Genomic DNA, 16,739 nt, shown 5'->3' on the forward strand with positions numbered 1-16,739 from the left:
GAGAAAAATATAAAAAGGGAAAGAACAAGTATGAGTAGCCTGGCGTAAAACACAGGGCTAGAAAATAGGTGGGACATATTACAGTAAGGATAAAAAAAGAATCAGAAATGAGTTTATCAACTAAATGGTACTTCACTAATATGACTAGCGCCTGAGACTACCTGTGCCAATTTTCCCATATTTTATTATGTATAAAAAGTCGCAACTACCTTCTCTACAGTAAAAACTAAAAGATCAAAACTGAGAAGTTCAAAGAGACAAAACGAACATAACAAATATAGAGCTTATCAACAGCACCAGCCAAGCCAAGCTACCAGTCTCTGCTCGACATGTTCCCTTCCCGAGAACCACAGCTACAACCGCGATAGCCCCAAACCCAACACAAATGGTGAACACAGTCACACATTTCTTCTCCATCCACTCCATTCTTTCCAACACTTGCTCCAACCTCTCGTTCACTTTCTCTTTCTCCTTCTCACCCTTCTCAATCTCTCTCTCTACTCTCATTCGCCACTCTCTCATCCTCGTTGCCTCCTTTTTCATCTTCTCTTCACTCTCCTTCATTCCCTCTACCCTTAGCCTCATTTTTGCCTCCTCCTCCTCTTTCTTGCTCGACTCCTTATCCATCTCTTTGAATATCTTTCCATATTTAGAACCCATTTCCTCCAAGTAACTCTCCAGCACTGACAAGCTCAAGTCCAGTGACCTAATCTTCTGCATCAGTATCTTCAACACAGTGTCCCCTGGCATCCTGCTCCCTGGTTGATGATGTTTTATCTCTTCCACCAGATCTGGTGGCTTTTTTTTCCCATTCGATACCTGAACCATATTCTCTGGTGAGGTTTCTTCTTCCTTCTCCTTTTGTATACTTCTGTCTTCATCGCTCTCCTTCTTCTCTTTCTGCTCTTCTTGAGGTCTCACTACGTTTTTGTCTTGGATAGATATCAGATCCTCCAACATTCGCTCCACAGCGTCCACTCCATAGACTTCTAGTAAACTCAAGGTGCAGTAAAACTCCGAACCATAATGGCTTAAGAAGCTTAGCTTTAGATATCTCACCCACTGTGGATCACCGAGAGTAAAATTCTGCTCGTTCTTCATGTTTAAAGCTGTGAAGTTCCCTAGATGAACCCAAGTATCAGTAGGATAAACCAACGTTCCAAGAATCTCAAACTCCTTGAGATTGGAAGAGTAATGCTCGAAATTTGCAATCTTGATTGTGTTCACCAACGTTTCTTCTGAAAGTTCTATGACAACAAACTTCTCTTCAGTTGAACACGGGTTCCGTAGGTACTTGTCTTTGTCCCGACTTATAATGCTTGTAGCTCCTTTTGCTTCCTTGTTAGAAGACAAGACCTTAGCTCCTTTTGAGGCTGCTGCGTAGTTGTACTCTTTCCCACCAGGCTCCATCCTGTGAGTCACGCCGCTGACTTGACTAGACAAAGATTTGTCTCTGGAGTTGGACGCCCTGCTCTTGAACTCATCAAGGCCAAACGGAACAGCACGAGAGAGTTGATCAAGCTTTGAAGCATTGGTCTCTGTGTCATTCGCTGGACCTGAGTTATTATTAATCATCTCAATTTGCTTCTCAAAGCCACTGTCTTTGCTTTCTATAACATTTGCTGCAACTGTGTTATCGACGTCTACATGCTTCGATATAATGTGCACGTCTTTGATTCTTTCAGCAAGAGTAGAATGAACAAAAGTAGAGTCTAGTGACGATGCATCAACATGTCCAGCTGTCTCATTTGCACTAACATCATCTGGATCACCTGCAAATGCCCACGAGTAAGCTTTTAACACACATATTCACGATTGTATGTTCTCTGAAAAAGAAGATGTTACCATAAAGTTTTCATAATCATTGATGCTAAGGGTCCGAGGTTAGTTTCTTAAAGGGTTACCTTTGTGGCGATTTCCATGGCTGATCCACAGAGTAGATAACAAGAGAAGACCCCAAATGAGAAAAACGAGAGACAAGGAAACTTTGTACAGGCGGTTCCTTCCATTAGAAGCACTCTCAGAAGCTCTTCTTCTAAGCAGAAGAGCTCTCCGTGATCTTTGCATTTCACATCCACTCCAAGAATCAGATCACCAAACAAACTACCGTACACCTATGCATATCAGACAACATAAGTACAGGAAAACAGAGCCTTATGGATCCGAGAACGAGGACATCATGCAACAGCATACACATACGCTTTCAAGAAGCTAAAATCGAACAGAGAAGAAGAAAGAGAAGGACACATAACAAAAGAAATATATCAATTTCAAGATCCAGTTATAACCGGAAAAGTAGTCAAGAGTAAATAAAATACCTAAAGAGAGAATCGTAGGAAGCTTCTTCAGGACAAACCAGTTTCAACGCCGCCGTCGAAGATGAGATTCCGGCGATCTACCTCAATCTCTGCCACTGTGTTTTAAAAACAGTTGTGGTGTAAAACGAAAAGGAGAAGAGTAAACAAAAGACTTTCAAAAATGCGAAACCGCCGAAGCTGTAGAGTCGACAAGAAGACAATGGACAGAACAGGGGAGGGAGGGAGGGATTGAGATAGGTTTTATAGAAAAGAATTTGGGAACAATGTATAGTAGTATAAGATGATTGCTAGCGGTCCACTTTTTTTTTTTGAATCTTTGCAATTAATTTCTTTCTTACTTTAAGGTTTTCCTTAATATAAGTTGCCTTACCTTCTAATTCAAATTATGTGCTTAGCTGTATACAGTTTTTAAAAAAAAATATCATTGAAAAAATAATAATGACATCATTATCTGTACGTTTTCTCTGCTGGATGTTATTTAGATTTTGCATATACAAATCTTTGTATAGATCCGCCCATGCATGAATAATTGACTATTTGATTTACATTGCTTGAAGTGACTGTAAATAACATAGGTGGTGAGAATCTTCTTTTTATTTCCTTCTTGGATCTTACCCAAATTTGAATTAAGCATATACTATTGGCCTTGTTTTCTCGAATTATACACTCCGATAAACCAAATTACTATATCCCAGATTTTCGATTCACTTCACTTTCTTCCTACCAAGAAAAGCAATCATTTGCTTTGCAAAAACTCTTATCATAGGAAATATATTTTTTTGAAATTTCGAATATGCTTTAGATTATTCACTCTCTTTTTGTGTCACATCACCATTTTTTTCATTCAAACTTGTTACATCATAAACCATTGAAAAAACAAATACACAGAAAAAAGAACTCTTTATGAATATGCCATCTCAACGTGCGGCGCAACGATGTCGGTGTTGAAATAATGTCATTTGTGTGTTTTATCTTATGCAAATTTGTGTGTTTTGGTTATATAAAAGAAATTGTTTTTTTCTTTTATATTTTTTTACATAAAAGAAATTGTTCCTTGAAAAAAAGTTGTTTGTCTTCCAGATTCAAATACACTGTACATAACCAAGTAAATAGTATAAAATGCTTTGTCCACTAAATTTTGAAATTAACAGAAGATTAGGAAAGTAATGAAACGGTATAGAAGGAGAATGACGGTCGGAATCACGGAGATGGGTCCCATGAGGCTGACTAATGATTGAGTAAGTACGTGGCGTTTAACAGAGCCAGCTTGGATTGCTCCCGTCTCGTCCGACACCTGGCGGATTCCTCTGCGTCGACCTCTCCTTGGCCGACCTCACACAGTCACACTAGTCTTTTTATTTTTATTTTGTCACAGTCACACTAGTCTTTTTATAATTTTATCTTTTCGGGTTCTAATGTGATATAGATATTTTAAAAAAATCAAGTCTTTTTCAATACATCAGTCTTTTTAAAACAAAAAACGAAAAGGTCACTACTATTATATCATGAGGTCGTGATAATTTCATGCAGCAAAGCCACAGGTCGTGCTTACCCTATACATCATGAGGCATTAGCTATTGACGCTTAGATGTAGATATAAATATAAAGATATAAATATATCCCAAACCAATAAATCGTAAGACCACGAGTAGAATTTCTTCCTGGCCCATTAATACTTCATATTTGGGTCTTAGCCCATTAATAATTTTACATTTTAAATTACTTGTCCCTTACTTGAGTTTCACGTTAGGCTTGTGCCAACGGATCTAACTATAAAACAAAGGAACCACACACATCGGAGGAGAAAGTGACACGTTGCCGATCCGATTTCAAGCCGATCTACCGGCGGCGAAGTACGCCAAAGGTCCGACGAACGCCGCGTTGATGTAAGTCGCCGGCTCCGAGTGACTATAATCATCCCTCTGATCCGGATACCCGTCGTTCTGATTCGGCCCTCCCACGATCGCTCCGGTGAGGACGTTAGGGTTAGGGTTCTGACTGTAGAACGACTGGAACCCGCCGTTGCATCCCAGCGGTTTCGAGAGAAGCGCGTGCGAAGGGAGAGACGACGCCCTGTGGTGGATCCTCTTCGGGAAGCTGCGCCCGAATCCGACCATGTACGACATCCCGATCGGATTCTCTCCGAGGATGTAGTCCACTTGCTGCTTCGATACGCTGATCAACGCGTTGGGGACGATGATGGAGCTTCCGCAGTCGAAAGTGTGACGCGTGGCTTTCATGTATTTCGCGTAGGTTGTGAGGAGGAATGTGATGGCCGTTACGTATTGGAGGTTGCTCTGTGGTAGCTTGTACATTAGTCCTCCTGTGATTGTTGTTACCGTTAGTAATGTTTTAGAGAAGTTGCTATAAAATTTATTTTTACAAGTTTGGCGGGCTTATATATATAACTTTTCAAAATTTCGGGGACTTGAGTCGAATGTTTGGCTTGGCCTAAGATGAGTCACTTAGAAGGATTCATGACTGTGTTGAATTTGCTTACCTTGAGTGTATTGGGTAGAGGAAGAGGGAGAGTGTGGGAGGATATTGCACATAAAATTCTCAGCTGATTGTTTGTATTGTTCAAAGTTGCTGTCTTTGTTAAGCAATGCTCTCTGCCAAAAAAAAAGTAACAAGCTTTGTTGTGAGTTTGATGAGTCTAACAGTGAGGATTATAACAGTTAGACGCACCCGTGAGAGAAGAACATAGGCGCCAGCGTATTTGTTGTCCCAGCTGAAGATGTCAGGCTGATCTCCACCTCCTAGAGATTTTATTAAGTTTTCGTAGTAAGGGTTATTGGTTGCTCTCAGCAGCCAGGCTGCACCCCACATCAGCTCGTCCTGTCACCATAAATTCACATTTTAGTATTAGGGTCCAATGTAGAAGTATAGGAGTTTTAGTTTCTTTTGGAAAGAGATAGTGCATATGAAAAAGCAGACCTTGTAACCAGAGTAAGAGCAGTAGAAAGGACAGACTGATGAAGAGAGGGAATCACTGTAAGCGCCTTTGTACTGAATAGCAAACTGCATCACGTTCTTAGCTGTTGCGAGCAGCAAACGCGAGTACTTAGGATCAGCTTTCCTGAAAACCATAGAAGCAGCAGCCAAAGCTGCTGCGGTTTCAGCCGCTACATCCGAACCGGGGTTAGACGAGGAAACAGAGTAGACTGTACGAGGCGTGTCCATGTCCTCAGGCCGTTCCCAGCATTTGTGATCAACGTTAGGATCTCCTACTCCGACGTAAAGCTTCCCCGGAGTGGCTCTAGCACATTTCAGGAGATAATCCGTTCCCCAGCGGATGCTCTCACGTGCGTTTTTGAGCTCAGGACCCATCCGCTTACCGTACTCGAGCGTGCTCCATGAGAGCATCGTGGTTGTAAACGCCATTGGGAAATTGAACTTGATGTTGTCTCCCGCGTCGTAATAACCACCGGTTAAGTCAACCTGCAATATTCACATAACATTCTCCTGCTTTAGTTATCATTTGTTACTGATAATGCTATAACATGTTTTAGGGTGGTACATGAGCGGTTGAGCCATCAGAAAGGCCGGAGCTAGCCCTCCAGGAGACTTGTTGGTCTCTAGGGAGGCGACCGGACCGCTGACCTTGGAAGAATAGCAATGACTTGGAGAGTGCTTCTCTGTAATTTGGATTAGCTTCAGCATTTCTCGTGAGAAGAGACGAGAGAAGCAGAACTAAGAAGAACAGAGAAGTCATTGGCCAAAGACGGAGGAGTTTGAGTACTTTATGAGTTTTTTGAGGTACGAATCTATGACATGGAGGTCCACATATATATATACAGGGAAAGTGTGAGAGAGAGAGAGGGATTTGATCCGGCGCTGATGGAAGCGATGAATACGGCTTTTTGGGAGAAAGTGGCCTTAATTAACCTTAATTTCTCCAATCTAAATCTTTTTCTGGTTAAATTTTTTTAGCTTAATTTATCCGACCAAATCCCCTTTTTCTTTATCTGTCTACTGATTACCTTTTGTTTATCCATTCAAATTCCTCTGTTTTAATGTTAGTTGAATTCTTTCATAAAGCGTTGTAAATAGAGAATTTTATTGATAGAAAATGGAATAAAACTAGGTTTGCCACTAGTAGGAATTAAGAAAGTTTTAATGGTCTCCTGTTTCCTAAGAATCAATTTGTTTAAAAGTGGGCACATTAATCACGGAAATATAAACGCACGTTACGACTTTGCGTCTGCCTAAACGCACACTCCGATGGTCAAAAGCGGGATTGTTTAATAAGACGATAGAAAATATTAGAAGATTTTTGGATCCGTGGATCAGTACATTTCCTAACTGCAAAGTTTAAACGATGTGATTTAACTCTATTCGAAGAAAAAAAATGTTTCAACGGAACTAAACATTAATCTCAACTAAGTAATTCATGAGTTTTAATCACTGAATCAATTTGGGGCGTGTTGTTGATATTAAGCTGAACAATTTTTGTCTTACAAAAACTGATAATAACGGTGATATATCCCTATATACTAAAGCACAAGTCGGTTTGCTAATAAAATCTTGATAAGTGGATATTATTTTAATTTTAAATAAAAAAACTTAAATGAAATTTTTTGCGCAAATAGTTTTTGTTGATTTTTATTTATTTAACTTATATAAAAAAATAAAATCCCGAAAAGTTCTGGCACTCCATCCATGATCTCTCGATCCCTAAAACAGTTAATCTTTTTCAAGATTTAACTCACGATCAGAAATTGTCAGTCTATTTGTTCTCTCTGAAATCTCTTCTTCTAGCCAGAAAGAGGTGGCGGCGATGTCGAAATTTGGAGTTCATGCAGGCAGCTATGAGGAATTGATCGGGCTTTCTGAAAGAATTGAGGAACAAGGAACGAGACGGTGGCGAGAAAGGAATCAGGAAAAAATTTCATCAAACGACGATGATTTGGAGTTTTCGGACTACAGTGCTGCAGCAAGAGGAGATCAGACGAAGATGCTGGACGTTACAAGTTTATTCATAGACATCTATTTTACTGACATGAAAGTTTGGACTGATCGGGGAGAAAGGACGATTTTGGAAAGAAGATTCCCAACACCAGATTATCAGGTATGAGATTTATTTTCTGGGGAAGGGAAAAATCATAATGGCTGTATGTGGATTGTCTTTCTTATTCATTCTTATTGGGTTATGATTCAGTTTTTAGAAGTCTCTGTTCGTGTTCTCAAGAGTAATCAATAAGGTTTTTCATTGGTGGTTGTGTGGTTCGTTACGTTGTTTATCGGTGGATGTTTTGGAAATGTTTTTAATCCCGGAATGGGTTGAGGGCTTCGACGATGAGTACGGGAGATCATGGTTCTAAAGTTGATAAGCAAGACGATTATATAGACGGAACCGAGCGTATTAAACTTACGGTTTCTACATTTTACATAACTGAGAATGGTATTTTAGTGAGTTTCTCATGTGTTTACTCTTTGGCAAGACACGTAGGGACTGGGGACAACACAATGGGATGTAAAAGAATATTACGAAAAAGTTATTTTTAAGAGACAAAGATCGTGTTACAAAAAAAGAAAGACTAGAGCAGAGGCAGAGAAAAAAAGAGACGAAGATCAGAATTATAATTGATATTTTTATATTCTTTTTAATAATAAATATGATAATAACTAAAAAACATTTCATCACAATTTTATTTTATATTCCTCAGTTTCATTTTTTCATATGTAATGCTTTATTGGTTTTGAAAAATATACTAATATACGATGTTTATTTTGTGTCTATATTAGACTGTAAACAACAAAATTATAATTTTAAGTTTACCAATAAGCATAATCTTCAAAATAACATTTTATTTTCACATAAATTTTTATTTATTTGTACCCTCATATTAATATTTATTTTCACTCAAACTTATGTAAAATTCAAAATGACATTTATATCTATTGTATATTATAACACAATATTACGTATCCGTGCGAAGCACGGGAGATAACACTAGTTCGTTATATTTTTGAATGATGGCTACGATTCATTTTAATTTAAAAAAAAAATCAGAAATAGATGGCAATTTTACTTCGTTTGTGAAATAAAAGTATTTTAGAAACATTACTTATTGGGAAATTATTACATCACACCTTTAATTTGTATTTATTTTGATACGTACTGCTTGATAAATTTAATATGTTTAGTTTGAGTTCCCAGGCCACTAAAATGAGGAAATTGGATATATCATACTAAGGATATATACTATGTGCATATGTTGCTTCTAGGGTATAGTTAGGTAGTTTATATAGTTAAATTAGGTTAGGGTCTAAAGGGAGGAGACAAAAGATACGAAGGAAGCGTGAATGGCGCCAAGTTAACGGCGCCGAGTCTTGGGACTTAATCAAAAGTGTTTAGTGTAATGGAGACGAAATCGATGCCTTGATCCACTTTACTACTATCTGTTATTCCTCTTTTTATGCATGTTAGTTATATTATTCTAGATCCCTCCTTATTTGCTTTTTTCCTGGGACATTCTTTTAGTGTTTGCGATAACAAAAGCGAATAAAAAGGGGACAAGGTGTCTGCTCGATGTTGTTACAATGATTATTATTATGGGGTATCTGATCTATTTACCACGGTATCAACCAGACGCGTGATGAAAGAGTAATATGTTATTAGTAATTGTAATCATTCGATGTCACTAATAGGACTCGAATACCATATTATTTATACATTTCCCCCCGTAAGAAGTTAAAGCTTTTGCATGAGACTAATGGAAGATGCGATTTCAAATCTAAGCAACAGCCTTTTTACCTTACACACACTCAGTCTTCCACTCTATGGCCCTACGTCCCCAGTGATACAGCTCGAAGAATTTTATTGGTTTTCTAAACAGCCATGATTTTATATTTGCTAAAGAGGTGTTTCTTTACATTCTTCCCAATATTTTGTTGTTACTTCTGAGTGGCTATCACATATGTTTGACAAGAACAAACAGTCGACGGTTTCCGCGACTCTACTCGACGATTAATCAAAAAGTAGGATTGGTTGATGCACTGTAGAAGTATTACATTGTATAAGTTTGTGAGAAGGTATTAGGTGATCTCGGGTTTATGTTTCTTATACTAGTTAATTGGAAATTTAATATCAATGTAGATTTTCTGTTCTATATACAGAACTTGTTACACAAATTAAAGACTAATCAACAAACTATTATACTTCTAAAGTTTCTGTAAATATCTATCATGTTATTCAGAAGAAGTTTGTATTTATTTGTAATTTATCTGTGTTTGTTTGCAATAGGACTTTTGGTTTTTAATAATAAATTAGGTTTAATTCTAATGGATCGTTAATAATAGTGGGCTTTCACAGGCTAATCAATTTGGAGACCAACCACTGACTCGTCTCTTGCTCGACTCGTGAGACAATTTATTTACCATACGATGTCAGACGTGGATAATCTTCTCGGACAACTCGACCATGCAGAAATCAGTTTCTATTGTCGGAGCTGTTCCTCTGAGTAGTGTAAAGGCTTTTTTTTATTTGTTCAACCAATTTTCGGATGGACATCGTAAGAATGATTCTTTGTTGATTTGACTCTTGATGGCGCATTTGTTGAGTTTCTCTTTGAATGGTTTACATAAAATACAATCCGGTTGGTTAAAGGAATGAAAGAAAACTGAAGTTGATCATTTAGTTAATAATGGTTTTTGAGTGCCAAATAAAAAATGGTTTTGTGTGGAAACTTTTGAGGTCGGTCCACTACTCAATTTCATTGACAAGAAGGAGCTGAAGACTTAGAGAATTGAGTCAACCTAGTCCACCGAGGAGTTGACGGACTTTCTAAGTCGCATCCCCACTAAGGGAGTTTCTTCTTTTTAAGGGAGCGAGTGGAGGAGCATACAACATAACACATTACTTACAACACAAACTCAGAAAAAGAAAGAGATACGATGATGACTCGAAGCCATTGTTATTGCTTTATTACCATCTTTGTCTCCCTCCTACTCCACACTCTTGCTTCTCCTACCCTCAACTTTTGCCGCCAGGACCAGAGGGATGCTCTTTTGGAATTCATGCACGAGTTTCCTACTGCTAAGTCTTTTCCAAGTTCGTGGAACAAAAGAAGCGATTGTTGTTTTTGGGAAGGAGTCAAGTGCGATGATAAATCTGGCCAGGTTATATCACTAGACCTTTCTGATAAATCTCTTAACGGGTCTATGAAAACAAACAGTAGCCTTTTCAAACTCCACTATCTTCGTGATTTATTCCTTACTAATTGCCATCTCCAAGGAGAGATTCCTTCTTCACTAGGAAACCTAAACCAGCTAAGACTCCTTAACCTTGATTGGAACCATGGTCTCACAGGAAAAATTCCAAGTTCAATCGGAAATTTAAACAATCTAAGATACCTTAGATTTGAAAACAATGGTCTCGTAGGAGAAATTCCAAGTTCAATCGGAAATCTAAGCCAGCTAAGACACCTTAGCCTTGGGTGTAACTCTCTCATAGGAAAAATCCCAGCTTCAATTGGCAATTTAGACCAGCTAAGAGACCTAAACCTTGGTTTAAATGATCTCAGAGGAGAGATTCCTTCTGCACTAGGAAACCTTTCTCGTCTATCTAATCTTGAACTTAGGAATAATCAACTGGAAGGTGAAATTCCAACTTCAGTCGGAAACCTCAGTGAACTAAGAGACATTTGGCTGAGCTATAACATGTTATGTGGTAATATTCCTATTTCAGTCACCAATTTAACGAAGCTTTCCTATTTTAACATCCACTCTAATAACTTCACTTCCACGCTTCCATCTAACATGAGTGGATTACACAATTTGAAGGTGTTTGATATTGGTGAAAACTCATTTTTCGGACCTTTTCCTGATTCTTTGTTCAAAATTCCCTCGTTGCTATGGGTTGATTTGGGAAAAAATCATTTCACGGGACCTATACAGTTTGTGAAGAATACGTCTTCATTATCATCTGAGCTTTTTCACCTAGACCTTTCTCATAACGCATTCAGTGGCCTTATCCCGGAATCCATATCTGATTTTTTCAGCTTTGAACAGTTGGTTCTTAGCCACAATAATTTCAGTGGGCCAATCCCTTGTTCTATATCAAAGTTAGTCAATCTCGATTGGCTTGATCTTTCCAACAACAACTTGGAAGGTGAAGTACCAAGTTGCTTATGGAGATTGAGGACGCTGATGCATATGGATCTAAGCTCGAATCATTTCCGAGGATCATTTCCCCATTGGATCTGCAAGCTAAAAGAGTTAAGCTTATTAGATTTGTCCAACAATCTCTTCAACGGCTCCATTCCTCCATGTTTAAGGAACTCCATTGGTTATCTTACAGACATGATTCTGCGTAACAACAGTTTCAGTGGAACTCTTCCAGATATATTTTCCAAAGCTACAAAGTTACAAATGATCGACGTTGGTCGTAACCATCTGGAGGGAAGTCTTCCAAAATCCTTGATTCATTGCAAGGCTCTGAAGCTTCTGAATGTGGAATATAACAGAATCAAGGACAAGTTTCCATATTGGTTGGGATCTCTACCATCACTAAATGTTCTCAGCCTCAGATCAAACGAGTTCTATGGGACGATGTATAAGCGGAATGTCTTCATTGGGTTTCATAGTTTATGCGTCATCGATCTTTCACATAATGACTTAAGTGGAACTCTTCCACCTTCCTATTTTTCCAACTGGCTTGGAATTACCAAAATATACAACTTCTCAGAAATGCCCAAGAGTAAACAACTGATGTTTGGCAGCAGGTATGATTTTAGATCGATGGGAATGGTGAATAAAGGAGTAGAACTGAGGTACGAGAAAATCCGAAAAGACTTCGGAGCCATCAATTTGGCTGGAAACAGAATCTGTGGAAAAATACCTGAATCTATTGGCTTCTTGAAAGAACTGCGTCTTCTCAACTTATCAGGCAACACATTCACAGAGGATATCCCACTAGCCTTGGCAAATCTGACCAATCTTGAGACGTTGGACCTCTCCAGTAATAAGCTTTCAGGTCAAATCCCACAAGATCTTGGCAAGCTCTCATTTCTGTCATACATGAACTTCTCTCATAACCTTCTCCGAGGTCCAGTTCCACGTGGCACACAGTTTCAAAGCCAGAACTGTTCTTCGTTCTCCGACAACCCTGGACTCTACGGTCTCGAAGATATCTGTCACGAAGCCCATGTCCCATATCCCCCCGAGGAATCACCAGAGGCAGAGGAACATATGTTTAGCTGGGTGGTAGCTGCAATAGCATATGGACCTGGTGTATTATGTGGCCTGGTGATTGGACATATCTTTGCTTCACACAATCAAGAGTGGTTCACAGAAAGGTTTGGTCGAAGAAAACTCAGAGTCACCACAAGTGCTCGTTAAGCCCATCTCTTGCAGCCTCTCTAATAAAAGCATTTCTAAGGCATTATGTTGTCCATTGTCCGAAGTCTTGTTCGTGTTTGTACTCAGTTTCCTATGTGTCTTCTCCAAAATACTCGTTTATGTTTCGTTTGTAATTTTCTATTAATGGTTTTGTAATGAAAGTCTTGTAAAAGAAGTATTTGAATTATTGATATAGTTTTCTACTCCACAAGAGTGTGATGTAAGATACAGAACCTCTGATTCAAATACGAATTTTCAATCATAACAATAGAAATACTGATATACATTCACTTTTAGGGTCACTGTGTCACAAGTCCCATATATAAATGGGAACGGTCGCTCGGTGGAACCATCAACTTACCAAACATCTAAAAGAGAACTATCAACTTTATATCTGTTAAAGGATCCAGAAAGAATCGTATACGTGAAAATAGCATAGTAGCAGCCGTGATAAAATAAAATAATATGATAACCGAATCAATGGTGAAGAGCACGGAAAAAGCAGAACAAGTTAAATTTACAGAATCTGAAATCAACCGAAACAACCTTAAAACCTCAAGCTGTAGTAAAGTTTATATGATCGAAGATGCTACTCAAAACTAGATGTTTACAACGACCCTCTCCATTTTCTGAAAAGGTTTCTATATATGTATCACAATTTCACAAGGTACACCTCACACTCTTCATGTGTATAAGCTTCTCTTTACTACACGACCAAACACCAACCTTGAGAGCCTTTGTTCATAATAGGTCCAACTGAGATGGCTGTGAAGTCTCAAATATGAAACCAAATGTAGTCATTTTATCATTTAGTTTAATATAGAACTTACTGTCACTTGTGTTTCACTGTGTGGTACAACCGGTTTTCGCTTCTCTTCACATTTTATCAACACTTTTGCTTCTCCCACACGTCAATCATACTATCCTTGCCCATAACGATTTCGATTTGCTAGAATATAAATGGAGGGATTCCGACGTTCGAAGAACAGCTTTAACTTTAGATATATGAAGGATCCAACAACTAGCCCAAAGTATGTTATGGGAATGCCTTTTCCGTTACGTCACATATATTAATCTAAATTCTTTAAATGTAAATAACATGTTCATGATTAATTATGAATAACACGCTGCAATACTAGCATTGAATTTAAATCACTACAACACATATATAAATTTTATAAGGACGGTATTATGATATGATCGTAACATTTACGAATATGTTTTTCATATATGATTAAAATTTTATTATTAATTAATTTTTGTTAATTTCAGTAAATAAAAAATATAAAATTTTACATTTTCTATAAAATTATTTTTATAAAATGATTATTTGTTTTTTAATGTACACGTGGCATCTCGTCAGTAAAATTAGATAACGCATCATTCATGTCAGCAAAATTAGATGATGCGGTAGCCGATGTGATATGGTATGATTTTGACCAAAAATAAACATTATGTATATTATTTGAAATTTTAGAAAATTTATGTAAATTTTAACACGACCATATAAATCGGGTATGAATTAAACATATCACAATATGTTGGATATGAAATGACAATTTCCAGTTAAAAGTAGTCTAAACCGTTCAGTGCATAATTTTGGTATGGCTAATTATCTGCTTACAAATTAAACTATAAGCAAGATTTGGGTGAAAATTGATGGTCCATTGGGTCTATGTGGAAAGTGGCACAATTCATTCGGTTGTATTTGGTTTGGTAGCCTTCTACGATTTTTCAAAGTTTGCATGATGTATAGACTCTAGCTATAGTTCAAGTATACTTAGAAGGGTTTTCAATGATTTAGAAAAAGAAAAAAAAAGATATACAGAACTTAAATAAAACGTTAAGTGATTTGGGTTTATTTGCATGTGGAGAAAGAGACAAGCGAGTATTCGTTGACGAAGACTTGACAAATCAACGACGACTTGACGCAAGACTTACCAAGTCACTACGTTATAACTTCCTTCTTAAAGAGAACCAGTGAAGCATACATCAGCATAACTCATTACTTTTACAACTTAAACTCAAAAAGAGAGATGATGATTCGAAACCATTGTTATTGCTTTTCTAGTATTATTACCATCTTTGTCTCCGTTGCAATCCACAGTACTCTTGCTTCTCCTACGCTCAACTTTTGCCGCCAGGACCAGAGGGATGCTCTTTTGGAATTCATGCACGAGTTTCCTACTGAGAAGTCTTTTCCAAGTTCGTGGAACAAAAGCAGCGATTGTTGTCTTTGGGAGGGAGTCCAGTGCCATAATAAATCTGGCCAGGTTATATCACTCTACCTTTCTACTAAATCTCTTAACGGCTCTCTGAAAACAAACAGTAGCCTTTTCAAACTCCACTATCTTCGTGGTTTATTCCTTACTAATTGCAATCTCCAAGGAGAGATTCCTTCTTCACTAGGAAACCTTTCTCGTCTCACTCTATTTCACCTTTCTTATAATCAATTGGTAGGTGAGATTCCGATTTCAATCGGCAATCTAAACCAACTAAGATATCTTACGCTTGAGGATAATGGTCTCATAGGAAAAATCCCAGCTTCAATTGGCTATTTAGACCAGCTAAGAGAACTATACCTTGGGTATAATAATCTCACAGGAGAGATTCCTTCTGCACTAGGAAACCTTTCGCATCTATCTAATCTTGAACTTGTGTATAATAAACTGGAAGGTGAAATTCCAACTTCCATCGGAAACCTCAGTGAACTAAGAGACATTCGGCTGAGTTATAACATGTTATGTGGTAACCTTCCTATTTCAGTCACCAATTTAACGAAGCTTTCCACTTTTGACATCCACTCTAATAACTTCACTTCCATGCTTCCATCTAACATGAGTGGATTCCACGACTTGGAGGTGTTTGATATTGGTGAAAACTCATTTTTCGGACCTTTTCCTCATTCTTTGTTCAAAATTCCCTCGTTACGATCGGTTAATTTAGGAGGAAACCATTTCACGGGACCTATACAGTTTGTGAAGAATACATCTTCATTATCATCTGAGCTTTATTATCTAGGCCTTTCTCATAACACATTCAGTGGCCTGATCCCGGAATCCATATCTGAATTTCTCAACCTTGAAGAGTTACATCTTAGCAACAATAGTTTCAGTGGGCCAATCCCTTGTTCTATATCAAAGTTAGTCAATCTCGATTGGCTTGATCTTTCCAACAACAACTTGGAAGGTGAAGTACCAAGTTGTTTATGGAGATTGAGTACGCTGAAGCTTATGGATCTAAGCTCGAATCATTTCCGAGGATCATTTCCCCATTGGATCTGCAAGCTAAAAGATTTAATCTCATTAGATTTGTCCAACAATCTCTTCAACGGCTCTATTCCTCCATGTTTAAGGAACTCCATTGATTATCTTACAGACATGATTCTGAGTAACAACAGTTTCAGTGGAACTCTTCCAGATATATTTTCCGACGCTACAAATTTACAAATGATCGACGTTGGTCGTAACCATCTGGAGGGAAATCTTCCAAAATCCTTGATTCATTGCAAGGCTCTGCAGCTTGTGAATGTGGAGTATAACAGAATCAAGGACAAGTATCCTTCTTGGTTGGGATCTCTACCATCACTAAATGTTCTCAGCCTCAGATCAAACAAGTTTTACGGGCCATTGTATCAGCAGAATGTATCCATTGGGTTTCAGAGTTTATGCGTCATGGATCTTTCACATAACGACTTGAGTGGAACTCTTCCACCTTCCTATTTTTCCAACTGGCTTGGAATTACCAAAATATACAACTTCACAGAAATGGTCACAGGTTACAACCTAAGGTTTGGCTACAGCTATGATTTTAGATCGATGGAAATGGTGAATAAAGGAATAGAGATGAGGTACGAGAAAATCCGAAAAGACTTCGGAGCCATCAATTTGGCTGGAAACAGACTTTACGGCAAAATACCTGAATCTATAGGCCTCCTGAAGGAACTGCGTCTTCTCAACTTATCAGGCAACGCATTCAGAGATGACATCCCACTAGCCTTGGCAAATCTGACCAATCTCGAGACGTTGGATTTATCGAGTAATAAGCTGTCTGGTCAAATCCCTCACGATCTTGGTA

At 38.1% G+C, this 16,739-nt stretch overlaps 4 protein-coding genes across 4 annotated transcripts; 2 read left to right on the top strand and 2 right to left on the bottom strand.

Moving 5' to 3' along the window:
• Positions 1-158: 158 nt before the first annotated feature.
• LOC108823746 (SUN domain-containing protein 4) lies at positions 159-2,531 on the bottom strand. The gene is made up of 3 exons (XM_018597024.2): positions 2,319-2,531; positions 1,905-2,114; positions 159-1,772 (listed from the first exon to the last, which is right to left on the bottom strand). Exons 2-3 carry the CDS (start codon positions 2,065-2,067, stop codon positions 250-252), a joined length of 1,686 nt encoding a protein of 561 aa, XP_018452526.1. The 5' UTR covers positions 2,068-2,114; positions 2,319-2,531; the 3' UTR covers positions 159-249.
• A 1,417-nt stretch (positions 2,532-3,948) lies between these two features.
• On the bottom strand, positions 3,949-6,090 carry LOC130505374 (endoglucanase 9). The gene is made up of 5 exons (XM_056999971.1): positions 5,839-6,090; positions 5,256-5,759; positions 5,007-5,156; positions 4,819-4,930; positions 3,949-4,641 (listed from the first exon to the last, which is right to left on the bottom strand). Exons 1-5 carry the CDS (start codon positions 6,031-6,033, stop codon positions 4,148-4,150), a joined length of 1,455 nt encoding a protein of 484 aa, XP_056855951.1. The 5' UTR covers positions 6,034-6,090; the 3' UTR covers positions 3,949-4,147.
• Positions 6,091-10,194: 4,104 nt separating this feature from the next.
• Positions 10,195-13,833, top strand: LOC108827226 (receptor-like protein 12). The gene has a single exon (XM_018600587.2). It carries the CDS (start codon positions 10,218-10,220, stop codon positions 12,660-12,662), a length of 2,445 nt encoding a protein of 814 aa, XP_018456089.1. The 5' UTR covers positions 10,195-10,217; the 3' UTR covers positions 12,663-13,833.
• Positions 13,834-14,513: 680 nt separating this feature from the next.
• On the top strand, positions 14,514-16,732 carry LOC130505375 (receptor-like protein 12; the record flags this gene model as incomplete). The annotated part of the gene is made up of 1 exon (XM_056999972.1): positions 14,514-16,732. A coding segment is annotated over exon 1 (2,034 nt), but the record flags the coding sequence as incomplete, so codon positions are not given.
• Between the last annotated feature and the right edge of the window lie 7 nt (positions 16,733-16,739).

This window comes from Raphanus sativus, unplaced genomic scaffold (assembly GCF_000801105.2).
Source record: "Raphanus sativus cultivar WK10039 unplaced genomic scaffold, ASM80110v3 Scaffold2219, whole genome shotgun sequence".
Classification (NCBI taxonomy): domain Eukaryota; kingdom Viridiplantae; phylum Streptophyta; class Magnoliopsida; order Brassicales; family Brassicaceae; genus Raphanus; species Raphanus sativus.

Coding starts and splice junctions, on each gene's coding strand:
- LOC108823746 (XM_018597024.2), bottom strand. CDS start 2,067: ATGCAAAGATCACGGAGAGCTCTTCTGCTTAGAAGAAGAGCTTCTGAG. Junction 1,773..1,904: donor CCATGGAAATCGCCACAAAG/GTAACCCTTTAA, acceptor GGGCATTTGCAG/GTGATCCAGATGATGTTAGT.
- LOC130505374 (XM_056999971.1), bottom strand. CDS start 6,033: ATGACTTCTCTGTTCTTCTTAGTTCTGCTTCTCTCGTCTCTTCTCACG. Junction 5,760..5,838: donor CTGATGGCTCAACCGCTCAT/GTACCACCCTAA, acceptor TGAATATTGCAG/GTTGACTTAACCGGTGGTTA. Junction 4,642..4,818: donor CTCTACCCAATACACTCAAG/GTAAGCAAATTC, acceptor CAACAATCACAG/GAGGACTAATGTACAAGCTA.
- LOC108827226 (XM_018600587.2), top strand. CDS start 10,218: ATGATGACTCGAAGCCATTGTTATTGCTTTATTACCATCTTTGTCTCC.